The sequence below is a fragment of the Oncorhynchus masou genome, unplaced genomic scaffold (genome assembly GCF_036934945.1).
Source record: "Oncorhynchus masou masou isolate Uvic2021 unplaced genomic scaffold, UVic_Omas_1.1 unplaced_scaffold_1467, whole genome shotgun sequence".
NCBI classification, from domain to species: domain Eukaryota; kingdom Metazoa; phylum Chordata; class Actinopteri; order Salmoniformes; family Salmonidae; genus Oncorhynchus; species Oncorhynchus masou.
In genome coordinates, this window is record NW_027004660.1 from 131,736 (window position 1) to 145,000 (window position 13,265).

A 13,265-nucleotide genomic window follows, 5' to 3' on the forward strand; every position below is an offset into this window, starting at 1 on the left:
TCCTTCTCTCTCTCTCCTTTACCCTCTCCTTCCATTCCTTTCTTCTCTCTCTCTCCTTCCTTACTTTCCTTCTCTCTCTTCTTTACCCTCTCCTTCCTTCCTTTCCTTCTCTGTGTCTCTCCTTACTCTTTCCTCCCTCCCGCCTCCTTCTCTCTCCTTGCCGTTCACACTTAAAAAAAACATTTATCCTAAACAGTCCGATTTCCGAGCACGCCTATGTTTCCAGACCCGAGGAAGTATTTGCCATGTAACTTCAGGACATGCCTGTTTGAGCCAGTCCAGAACATAGAGATCCAATCAAATTACTAGAGGGGAAATGTCATAAACCGTCAAATTCCAGAATGGGGTGAAAATGGCAGCCACATTGGTCAGGGAGAAATCCAAACCATTCAAATTGGAATCCAGATTTTTCTTATGCATTAAAAGAAAAGGCATGTGATATCAGAAATGATGTAATATAATTATTGTCATCCGAAAATATTGTAATTTATACCATGCCATTGTTGAATGCAAATTTCTGAGTGGCTTGAATGGCATTCTAGAGCGTGTATTATTTCCCTTTATAAACAGGGTGGTTCGAGCCCTGAATGCTGATTGGCTGACAGCCGTGGTTACCACGGGCATGACAAAATATTTATTTTGACTGGTCTGATGACATTGATAACCAGGTTATAATAGCAATAAGGCACTTCAGGGGGTTGTGGTATATGGCCAATAAACCACGGCTGTATCCAAGCTCTCTGCGTTGCGTCGGGTTTGTTTGGTTACCAAGGCAACTACTGTAGATTACTGTAGAACTAGAACTGCTACTGTAGAAAACTTGCTAGATACTCAGTGGATCTACATTGTTCATCGTTTTCCATAGAATGCATAGCCACTCATTCATTATACCTTACATAATTAGAAATACAATTTATGGGTTTTATACTATTTTTTTATACTAAAATATATGTTTACAGACCATAAATGTCCATTTTTGTTTGTTGGCTGTGGTGGATTGACTGCATTGTTTGAATGTTGGCATTTAATTAAAATAATGGAAATCCTTCCTCTAAAACTGGCTAACACACATACAGTGCAGATAAATGATTTACATTCATTATTTTTTCACAATATCTTATATTACAGCACTGGGAAACCATGGTTGGTCGACTCCCTGACCAACATGGCCGCCCTTTAGACAATCATAAGACGGTTCACGTCCCTTCTAGTATTCTAATTCTATGGTCCAGAGCCACCGAAAATGTCCGTCTGTGTTGCGGCTCGGTCGGGACGGGGGATTTCGCCAGGAAATAATACACATTTAACCCCTGAAGAAGACAGACACAAGCCACATACACTGACAACCTAGAGTACTATCCCCCAGGAAGGAGTGTCGAGTTGGTGTGTTGGAGCGACACCAACAAAAAAACGGGAGTTTACAGTAACAGTTCTTCCGCTGTGATGTCGGGTCCTGGGTCTCGGAGGACCGGGTCCAGCATCAAAATCCGCCTGACAGGTAAACTAACTAAAACACCGTGAAAGCGCTTACGGTTTCATTTGTATTATTCGGGATTTAAAAGCCTGTAACAGGGGGTGGACAGAGCTACATTTCCGAGCCTGTCATGGCGCCAGCGACACTGGACAGGGTTCACATCCGGGGTTTCTCTATTTACTGACATCTAACGTTACGTACAATAGGTAACGTTAACTAGGCCTTAACTCTTATTAGTTAGTTCAAATAACTCAACAAACGGATGAGGATAGCTAGTTCGTGGACATTAACGTTATTAACCAGCTATTTAGATTGAAAGGCGTCTAATATTCGCCTGATTTAACAGGCTGGTTTGTCTCTGCCAAATGCCATTGTAACAGCCTCGTCCAAGGTGTTTGGCTAGTTAACTAACGGGAACAGTTAGTTAGTAGGTTAGTCATGAGCTGAATACTAACTAGACCTAACCAGTGTCCTAACTAGACCTAACCAGTGTCCTAACTAGACCTAACTAGACCTAACCAGTGTCCTAACTAGACCTAACCAGTGTCCTAACTAGACCTAACTAGACCTAACCAGTGTCCTAACTAGACCTAACCAGTGTCCTAACTGGACCTAACCAGTGTCCTAACTGGACCTAACCAGTGTCCTAACTGGACCTAACCAGTGTCCTAACTGGACCTAACCAGTGTCCTAACTAGACCTAACCAGTGTCCTAACTGGACCTAACCAGTGTCCTAACTGGACCTAACCAGTGTCCTAACTGGACCTAACCAGTGCCCTTCCTAGGCTATTTAGGAGCTATTCTAGCGAACTACTTCCCCTATAACTGACCTGCTCTCTACATTACCAAGATATCTAACCTGGCTAACCAGCTAGTGTTTAGAGATGTAGCTAGCTAGCTAACTGATCTCAAAGCAGCTAGTTGGTAGGGTTTCTAGAGCAAATTAAGCCGCTAAACTAAGTTGACTAATGTATACTCAGTAACGTTGGCTAGCACCTAGATAGTTTTTATTTTATTTTTTATAGTTGACTCGTTAGTAGTTAGCCAGACAATTCATCTGCTGGGTGTGTTTAGCAAGCATGTCACACCCAGAGTGTTGGCACACGTCTATTAGATAGCAAACCACACACAGTGTTGCTGTGTGAACCAGTGGACGAAGCTCAGACTGCAGAAAGACATCATCTCCATGTGAATAGAGACCCTGCCAGTCTGCACGGCTTCCATTAACTACTACAGTAACAGACATCGTTCCAGCTGTGTGTCCAAATAAGACCTGTATCTGTCACAAACAACAGGTGGGTTAGGGTCAGAGAGAGACAACAGGTGGGTTAGGGTCAGAGAGAGACAACAGGTGGGTTAGGGTCAGAGAGAGACAACAGGTGGGTTAGGGTCAGAGAGAGACAACAGGTGGGTTAGGGTCAGAGAGAGACAACAGGTGGGTTAGGGTCAGAGAGAGACAACAGGTGGGTTAGGGTCAGAGAGAGACAACAGGTGGGTTAGGGTCAGAGAGAGACAACAGGTGGGTTAGGCTCAGAGAGAGACAACAGGTGGGTTAGGGTCAGAGAGAGACAACAGGTGGGTTAGGGTCAGAGAGAGACAACAGGTGGGTTAGGGTCAGAGAGAGACAACAGGTGTAGGCTAACTGTGAAACACTTACTTCAGGGCCCTTACCATTTAATACTCTCAATGAGAACAGGTCACCACAGACACACTGAAATACACTACACACACATACACAGGATAGATGCTGAGAGAAGCTGTAGGGAGGAGGATGAGAGAGAAGCTGTAGGGAGGAGGATGAGAGAGAAGCTGTAGGGAGGAGGATGAGAGAGAAGCTGTAGTGAGGAGGATGAGAGAGAAGCTGTAGGGAGGAGGATGAGAGAGAAGCTGTAGGGAGGAGGATGAGAGAGAAGCTGTAGGGAGGAGGATGAGAGAGAAGCTGTAGGGAGGAGGATGAGAGAGAAGCTGTAGGGAGGAGGATGAGAGAGACGCTATAGGGAGGAGGGAGAGAGAGAGCTGTGGGAGGAGGATGAGAGAGAAGCTGTGGGGAGGAGGAGGAGAGAAGCTGAGGAGGATGAGAGAAGCTGTGGGGAGGAGGATGAGAGAGAGAAGCTGTGGGGAGGAGGATGAGAGAGAAGCTGTAGGGAGGAGGATGAGAGAGAAGCTGTAGGGAGGAGGATGAGAGGAAGCTGTAGGATGAGGATGAGAGAGAAGCTGTAGGGAGGAGGATGAGAGAGAAGCTGTAGGGAGGAGGATGAGAGAGAAGCTGTAGGGAGGAGGGTGAGAGAGAAGCTGTGGGGAGGAGGATGAGAGAGAAGCTGTGGGGAGGAGGATGAGAGAGAAGCTGTAGGGAGGAGGATGAGAGAGAAGCTGTAGGGAGGAGGATGAGAGAGAAGCTGTAGGGAGGAGGATGAGAGAGAAGCTGTAGGGAGGAGGATGAGAGAGAAGCTGTAGGGAGGAGGATGAGAGAAGCTGTAGGGAGGAATGCTGTAGGGAGGAGGATGAGAGAGAAGCTGTAGGGAGGAGGATGAGAGAGAAGCTGTAGGGAGGAGGATGAGAGAGACGCTATAGGGAGGAGGGAGAGAGAGAAGCTGTAGGGAGGAGGATGAGAGAGAAGCTGTAGGGAGGAGGATGAGAGAGAAGCTGTAGGGAGGAGGATGAGAGAAGCTGTAGGGATGAGGAGGAGGAGGAGGAGAGAGAAGCTGTAGGGATGAGGAGAGAGAAGCTGTAGGGAGGAGGTTGAGAGAGAAGCTGTGGGGATGAGGAGGTTGAGAGAAGCTGTAGGGATGAGGTTGAGAGAGAAGCTGTAGGGATGAGGTTGAGAGAGAAGCTGTAGGGATGAGGATGAGAGAGAAGCTGTGGGGATGAGGAGGGAGAGAAGGAGGGAAGCTGTGGGAGAGAAAGGTAGGGAGACGAAGAGTGAAGCTGTGGGAGAGAAAGGGAGGGAGGTGAAGAGGGAAGCTGTGGGCAGAGAAAGGGAGGGAGGTGAAGAGGGAAGCTGTGGGAGAGAAAGGGAGGGAGGTGAAGAGGGAAGCTGTGGGGGAGAAAGGGAGGGAGATGAAGAGGGAAGCTGTGGGAGAGAAAGGGAGGGAGGTGAAGAGGGAAGCTGTGGGGGAGAAAGGGAGGGAGATGAAGAGGGAAGCTGTGGGAGAGAAAGGGAGGGAGGTGAAGAGGGAAGCTGTGGGAGAGAAAGGGAGGGAGGTGAAGAGGGAAGCTGTGGGAGAGAGGGAGGGAGGTGAAGAGAGAGAAGCTGTGGGAGGGAGGGAGGGAGGTGAAGAGAGAGAAGCTGTGGGAGAGAGGGAGGGAGGGAGGTGAAGAGAGAAGCTGTGGGAGAGAGGGAGGGAGGTGAAGAGAGAAGCTGTGGGAGAGAGGGAGGGAGGTGAAGAGAGAAGCTGTGGGAGAGAGGGAGGGAGGTGAAGAGACATCTGTTGCTTGGCTTACAGCAGCCAGTCACTGATCTGATTGGCTGGCAGGCTGTCTGTAGTGACATCTGTTTGGTTGACTGACAGTTGTCTGTTCTGTGTTTTAGTCTTATGTGCCAAGAACCTTGCAAAGAAAGACTTCTTCCGTAAGTATCTCTGATCCCTCCTCCCTGTCTGTCTCCTTCTGTAAGTATCTCTGATCCCTCCTCTCTGTCTGTCTCCTTCTGTAAGTATCTCTGATCCCTCCTCCCTGTCTGTCTCCTTCTGTAAGTATCTCTGATCCCTCCTCCCTGTCTGTCTCCTTCTATAAGTATCTCTGATCCCTCCTCTCTGTCTGTCTCCTTCTGTAAGTATCTCTGATCCCTCTTCTCTGTCTGTCTCCTTCTGTAAGTATCTCTGTCTCCATCTTTCTTTGTCTTCCTCTCTCTTTCACATTCTACTTTATAATGTGCGTGTGCGTGTGCGTGTGCGTGTGCGTGTGTGTGTGTGTGTGCGCGTGTGCGTGTGCGTGTGTGTGTGTAGGGTTGCCGGACCCATTTGCAAAGGTAGTGGTGGATGGATCAGGACAGTGTCATTCTACAGACACAGTGAAGAGCACTCTGGACCCCAAATGGAACCAACACTATGACCTGTGAGTACACCCACTGCGGCCCACTGAAACCCACACACCCACTGAACAGCAAAATAAGGTTCTGAACCGGTTGATATCGTTTTAAGCACTGAGACCGGTCAGAGAATTCAGGGCCGTCACAGTGGGCGTTGGGTTATTGAGGGGCTGATTTCATGGGGCTACAGTCTGTTTCCCTTCCATTGATGACTTGTTTTTATTTTACTGGTCTCTCTTCTTGTCCGTTGTCTGTACCGTGCTGTGTTGTTGTGTTGCTGCTGTGTTGTTGTGTTGCTGCTGTGTTGTCATTAGTTGCTGCCATGTTGTTGTGTTGCTACCATGCTGTGTTGTCATGTGTTGCTGCTGTGTTGTCATCTTGTGTTGCTGCCATGCTGTGTTGTCATTAGTTGCTGCCATGTTGTTGTGTTGCTACCATGCTGTGTTGTCATGTGTTGCTGCTGTGTTGTCATGTGTTGCTGCCATGTTGTCATGTTGTGTTGCTACCATGCTGTGTTGTCATCTTGTTTTGCTACCATACTGTGTTGTCATCTTGTTTTGCTACCATACTGTGTTGTCATCTTGTGTTGCTAGCATGCTGTGTTGTCATCTTGTTTTGCTACCATACTGTGTTGTCATCTTGTTTTGCTACCATGCTGTGTTGTCATGTTGTGTTGCTACCATGCTGTGTTGTCATCTTGTTTTGCTACCATGCTGTGTTGTCATCTTGTGTTGCTAGCATGTTGTTGTCATGGTGTGCTGCTAGCATGCTGTGTTGCTATCATGTTGTTGCTGTGTTGCTAGCGGGCTGTGTTGCTACCATGTTGTTGTTGTGTTGCTAGCATGCTGTGTTGCTAGCACGCTGTGTTGCTAGCACGCTGTGTTGCTAGCACGCTGTGTTGCTAGCATGCTGTGTTGCTACCATGTTGTTGTTGTGTTGCTAGCGGGCTGTGTTGCTACCATGTTGTTGTTGTGTTGCTAGCGGGCTGTGTTGCTACCATGTTGTTGTTGTGTTGCTAGCATGCTGTGTTGCTAGCATGCTGTGTTGCTAGCGGGCTGTGTTGCTACCATGTTGTTGTTGTGTTGCTAGCATGCTGTGTTGCTAGCATGCTGTGTTGCTAGCATGCTGTGTTGCTAGCACGCTGTGTTGCTAGCACGCTGTGTTGTCATGTTTTCGTCTTGGGTCACTCTTCAGTGTCTCTCTTCTTTAAAAGTCCCAGCCCCGTCCCCTCAGGAGGCCTTTCGGTAGGCCGTCGTTGTAAATAAGACCTTGTCTTGACTGACGTGCCTAATTAAAGTTTAAATAAATTAAATAAAAACATTCTAAAAGTGCAGTAATGGTGTCATTCACGAGGCAGGAGGCCGTCGGAGCCCAACACACACGGTCTGTACACAGAGGCAGTAGACGGTCTGTTCACCGAGGCAGGAGGCCGTCGGAGCCCAACACACACGGCCTGTACACAGAGGCAGTAGACGGTCTGTTCACTGAGGCAGGAGGCCGTCGGAGCCCAACACACACGGCCTGTTCCCCGAGGCAGCGGACAGGCCTGTTCCCCGAGGCAGCGGACAGGCCTGTTCCCCGAGGCAGCGGACAGGCCTGTTCCCCGAGGCAGCGGACAGGCCTGTTCCCCGAGGCAGCAGACGGTCTTCTGGAAAGTCTTCTAGCCTGTAGGGACATTGTTTTATGAACATAATGCACAGTTTCAACATTTCTACATGACGTGTCACATTGTGTGAAGTTCAAATCAAATGTATTTGTCACATACATGGTTAGCAGATGTTAATGCGAGTGTAGCGAAATACTTGTGCTTCGAGTTCCGACAATGCAGTAATAACCAACGAGTAATCTAACCTAACAATTCCAAAACTACTACCTTATACACACAAGTGTAAAGGGATAAAGAATATGTACATAAAGATATATGAATGAGTGATGGTACAGAGCGGCATAGGCAAGATGCAGTAGATGGTATCGAGTACAGTATATACATATGAGATGAGTATGTAAACAAAGTGGCATAGTTAAAGTGGCTAGTGATATATTTTACCTCATTTCCCATCAATTCCCATTATTAAAGTGGCTGGAGTTGAGTCAGTGTGTTGGCAGCAGCCACTCAATGTTAGTGGTTGCTGTTTAACAGTCTGATGGCCTTGAGATAGAAGCTGTTTTTCAGTCTCTCGGTCCCAGCTTTGATGCACCTGTACTGACCTCGCCTTCTGGATGATAGCGGGGTGAACAGGCAGTGGCTCGGGTGGGTGTTGTCCTTGATGATCTTTATGGCCTTCCTGTGACATCGGGTGGTGTAGGTGTCCTGGAGGGCAGGTAGTTTGCCCCCGGTGATACGTTGTGCAGACCTCACTACCCTCTGGAGAGCCTTACGGTTGTGGGCGGAGCAGTTGCCGTACCACGCGGTGATACAGCCCGACAGGATTCTCTCGATTGTGCATCTGTAGAAGTTTGTGAGTGCTTTTGGTGACAATGTGTGTCCAGCATGATGAGTGGGGAGCTAACGTGATGAGTGGGGAGCTAACGTGATGAGTGGGGAGCGAACGTGATGAGTGGGGAACGAACGTGATGAGTGGGGAGCTAACGTGACGAGTGGGGAGCTAACGTGACGAGTGGGGAGCTAGCGTGACGGAGTGGGGAGCTAGCGTGACGGAGTGGGGAGCTAGCGTGACGGAGTGGGGAGCTAGCGTGACGGAGTGGGGAGCTAGCGTGACGGAGTGGGGAGCTAGCGTGACGGAGTGGGGAGCTAGCGTGACGGAGTGGGGAGCTAGCGTGACGAGTGGGGAGCTAGCGTGACGAGTGGGGAGCTAGCGTGTCGGAGTGGGGAGCTAGCGTGTCGGAGTGGGGAGCTAGCGTGACGGAGTGGGGAGCTAGCGTGACGGAGTACTGGTACCCTGTGTATATAACCTAGTTATCATTACTCAGTACTGGTACCCTGTGTATATAACCTAGTTATCATTACTCAGTACTGGTACCCTGTGTATATAGTCTAGTTATCATTAATCAGTACTGGTACCCTGTGTATAGAACCTAGTTATCGTTACTCAGTACTGGTACCCTGTGTATAGAACCTAGTTATCATTACTCAGTACTGGTACCCTGTGTATATAACCTAGTTATCATTACTCAGTACTGGTACCCTGTGTATATAACCTAGTTATCATTACTCAGTACTGGTACCCTGTGTATATAACCTAGTTATCGTGACTCAGTACTGGTACCCTGTGTATATAACCTAGTTATCATTACTCAGTACTGGTACCCTGTGTATATAACCTAGTTATCATTACTCAGTACTGGTACCCTGTGTATAGAACCTAGTTATCATTACTCAGTACTGGTACCCTGTGTATATAACCTAGTTATCATTACTCAGTACTGGTACCCTGTGTATAGAACCTAGTTATCGTTACTCAGTACTGGTACCCTGTGTATATAACCTAGTTATCATTACTCAGTACTGGTACCCTGTGTATAGAACCTAGTTATCGTTACTCAGTACTGGTACCCTGTGTATAGAACCTAGTTATCATTACTCAGTACTGGTACCCTGTGTATATAACCTAGTTATCATTACTCAGTACTGGTAGCTGCTCGCAAACACAGTAAAGTTTGAATGAATGCTTACGAGCCTGCAGCTGCCTACCACCGCTCAGTCAGACTGCTGTATCAAATATTAAATCATAGACTTAATTATAATATAATAACACACAGAAATACGAGCCTCGGGTCATTAATATGGTCAAATCCGTAAACTATCATTTCGAAAACAAAACGTTTATTCTTTCAGTGAAAGACGGTTCTGTATTTTATCTAACGGGTGGCATCCCTCAGTCTGAATATTGCTGTTACATTGTAACAACCAAACCAGCAACTTACCTTGGCTCCTTGCAGCCACAAGGTCATTTTGACGCTGCACCCGTGTACCAGGTGGTCATCCTGCCACTCAGTCTCCCCGTGGAGAGCAATGTACCAGGTGGTCATCCTGCCACTCAGTCTCCCCGTGGAGAGCAATGTACCAGGTGGTCATCCTGCCACTCAGTCTCCCCGTGGAGAGCAATGTACCAGGTGGTCACCCTGCCACTCAGTCTCCCCGTGGAGAGCAATGTACCAGGTGGTCACCCTGCCACTCAGTCTCCCCGTGGAGAGCAATGTACCAGGTGGTCATCCTGCCACTCAGTCTCCCCGTGAGAGCAATGTACCAGGTGGTCATCCTGCCACTCAGTCTCCCCGTGGAGAGCAATGTACCAGGTGGTCATCCTGCCACTCAGTCTCCCCGTGGAGAGCAATGTACCAGGTGGTCATCCTGCCACTCAGTCTCCCGTGGAGAGCAATGTACCAGGTGGTCATCCTGCCACTCAGTCTCCTCGTGGAGAGCAATGTACCAGGTGGTCATCCTGCCACTCAGTCTCCCCGTGGAGAGCAATGTACCAGGTGGTCATCCTGCCACTCAGTCTCCCGTGGAGAGCAATGTACCAGGTGGTCATCCTGCCACTCAGTCTCCCGTGGAGAGCAATGTACCAGGTGGTCATCCTGCCACTCAGTCTCCCCGTGGAGAGCAATGTACCAGGTGGTCATCCTGCCACTCAGTCTCCCCGTGGAGAGCAATGTACCAGGTGGTCATCCTGCCACTCAGTCTCCTCGTGGAGAGCAATGTACCAGGTGGTCATCCTGCCACTCAGTCTCCCCGTGGAGAGCAATGTACCAGGTGGTCATCCTGCCACTCAGTCTCCCCGTGGAGAGCAATGTACCAGGTGGTCATCCTGCCACTCAGTCTCCTCGTGGAGAAATGTAATCGGCCACAATCGGCGTCCAAGAAGGCCGATTTACCGATTGTTATGAAAACTTGAAATCGGCCCTAATTAATCTGTCGACCTCTAATCCTGACCCGTGTGTGTGTGTGTGTGTGTGTGTGTGTGTGTGTGTGTGTGTGTGTGTGTGTGTGTGTGTGTGTGTGTGTGTGTGTGTGTGTGTAGGTACATAGGGAAGACAGACTCCATCACCATCAGTGTGTGGAACCATAAGAAGATCCACAAGCGGCAGGGCGCCGGGTTCCTGGGCTGTATACGACTGCTGGCTAACTCCATCAGCAGACTGAAGGACACGGGCTGTAAGAGACACACACACACACACACACACACACACACACACACACACACACACACACAGGCTGTATACGACTGCTGGCTAACTCCATCAACTGAAACAGAGCAGTACCTTCTCCATACAGCTAGACTGACCATACCAGCTGAAACAGAGCAGTACCTCCTCCATACAGCTAGACTGACCATACCAGCTGAAACAGAGCAGTACCTTCTCCTCCATACAGCTAGACTGACCATACCAGCTGAAACAGAGCAGTACCTTCTCCATACAGCTAGACTGACCATACCAGCTGAAACAGAGCAGTACCTTCTCCATACAGCTAGACTGACCATACCAGCTGAAACAGAGCAGTACTCCTCCTCCCATACAGCTAGATTGACCATACCAGCTGAAACAGAGCAGTACCTTCTCCATACAGCTAGACTGACCATACCAGCTGAAACAGAGCAGTACCTTCTCCTCCATACAGCTAGACTGACCATACCAGCTGAAACAGAGCAGTACCTTCTCCATACAGCTAGACTGACCATACCAGCTGAAACAGAGCAGTACCTCCTCCATACAGCTAGATTGACCATACCAGCTGAAACAGAGCAGTACCTCCTCCATACAGCTAGACTGACCATACCAGCTGAAACAGAGCAGTACCTTCTCCTCCATACAGCTAGACTGACCATACCAGCTGAAACAGAGCAGTACCTCCTCCATACAGCTAGATTGACCATACCAGCTGAAACAGAGCAGTAGCTTGCTAGCTCTTTGCCCTGGTACTAGAGGCTCTGTACTGACCATACCAGAACTTTTTGGAGTTAGAGCTACAGGATGCAAATTTCTGCCTGAAGAAGCTGGCCTTTGCTTTCCTGACTGACTGAGTGTATTGGTTCCTGACTTCCCTGAACAGTTGCATATCGCGGGGACTGTTCGATGCTATTGCAGTCCGCCACAGGATGTTTTTGTGCTGGTCGAGGGCAGTCAGGTCTGGAGTGAACCAAGGGCTGTATCTGTTCTTAGTTCTGCATTTTTTGAACGGATCATGCTTATCTAAAATGGTGAGGAAGTTACTTTTAAAGAATAACCAGGCATCCTCAACTGACGGGATGAGGTCAATGTCCTTCCAGGATACCCGGGCCAGGTCGATTAGAAAGGCCTGCTCACAGAAGTGTTTTAGGGAGCGTTTGACAGTGATGAGGGGTGGTCGTTTGACTGCGGCTCCGTAGCGGATACAGGCAATGAGGCAGTGATCGCTGAGATCCTGGGTGAAGACAGCGGAGGTGTATTTGGAGGGCCAGTTGGTCAGGATGACGTCTATGAGGGTGCCCTTGTTTACAGATTTAGGGTTGTACCTGGTGGGTTCCTTGATGATTTGTGTGAGATTGAGGGCATCTAGCTTAGATTGTAGGACTGCCGGGGTGTTAAGCATATCCCAGTTTCGGTCACCTAACAGAACAAACTCTGAAGCTCAATAGGTGGCGATCAATTCACAAATGGTGTCCAGGGTACAGCTGGGAGCTGAGGGGGGTCGGTAGAAGGCGGCAACAGTGAGAGACTTATTTCTGGAGAGAGTCATTTTTAAAATTAGTAGTTCGAACTGTTTGGGTATGGACCTGGAAAGTATGACATTACTTTGCAGGCTATCTCTGCAGTAGACTGCAACTCTTCCCCCTTTGGCAGTTCTATCTTGACGGAAGATGTTATAGTTGGGTATGGAAATCTCAGAATTTTTGGTGGCCTTCCTAAGCCAGGATTCAGACATGGCAAGGACATCAGGGTTCGCAGAGTGTGCTAAAGCATTGAGTAAAACAAACTTAGGGAGGAGGCTTCAGATGTTAACATGCATGAAACCAAGGCTTTTTCGATCACAGAAGTCAACGAATGAGGGTGCCTGGGGACATGCAGGGCCTGGGTTTACCTCCACATCACCCGCGGAACAGAGAAGGAGTAGTATGAGGGTGCGGCTCAAGGCTATCAAAACTGGTCGCCTAGAGCGGTGGGGACAAAGAATAAAAGGAGCAGATTTCTGGGCATGGTAGCATATATTCAGGGCATAATGCGCAGACAGGGGTATGGTGGGGAGCGGGTACAGCGGAGGTAAGCCCAGGCACTGGGTGATGATGAGAGAGGTTGTATCTCTGGACATGCTGGCTGTAATGGGTGAGGTCACCGCATGTGTGGGAGGTGGGACAAAGGAGGTATCAGGGGTATGAAGAGTGGAACTAGGGGCTCCATTGTAAACTGAAACAATGATAACTAACCTGAACAACAGTATACAAGGCATATTGACATTTGAGAGAGACATACAGCGAGGCATACAGTAATCACAGGTGTTGAATTGGGAAAGCTAGCTAAAACAGTAGGTGAGACAACAACAGCTAATCAGCTAGCACAACAACAGCAGGTAAAATGGCGTTGACTAGGCAGGGAGGGTCGGATTAACTACACACAGAGCCTGAGTGCGGCTGGGGCCGACAGATAAAACATAAACAAGCAGAATGGAGTACCGTGATTAATGGGGATCCATAATAAACCCCAGGAAGAGTAGCTGCTGCCTTGGCAGGAACTAATGGGGATCCATAATAAACCCCAGGAAGAGTAGCTGCTGCCTTGGCAGGAACTAATGGGGATCCATAATAAACCCCAGGAAGAGTAGCTGC

General features: G+C 48.6%; 1 protein-coding gene across 1 annotated transcript in view; it reads left to right on the top strand.

Annotated features, from left to right (window-relative positions):
• Window positions 1-1,233: 1,233 nt before the first annotated feature.
• Window positions 1,234-13,265, top strand: part of LOC135530954 (E3 ubiquitin-protein ligase SMURF1-like) — a gene marked incomplete at its 3' end in the record, with an annotated part of 12,901 nt that continues 869 nt past the window's right edge. The window contains exons 1-4 of the mRNA XM_064959123.1: window positions 1,234-1,498; window positions 5,005-5,043; window positions 5,420-5,528; window positions 10,485-10,618. Of these exons, the coding sequence (XP_064815195.1) occupies window positions 1,444-1,498; window positions 5,005-5,043; window positions 5,420-5,528; window positions 10,485-10,618 (337 nt within the window). The remainder of the gene's footprint in view (window positions 1,499-5,004; window positions 5,044-5,419; window positions 5,529-10,484; window positions 10,619-13,265) is intronic.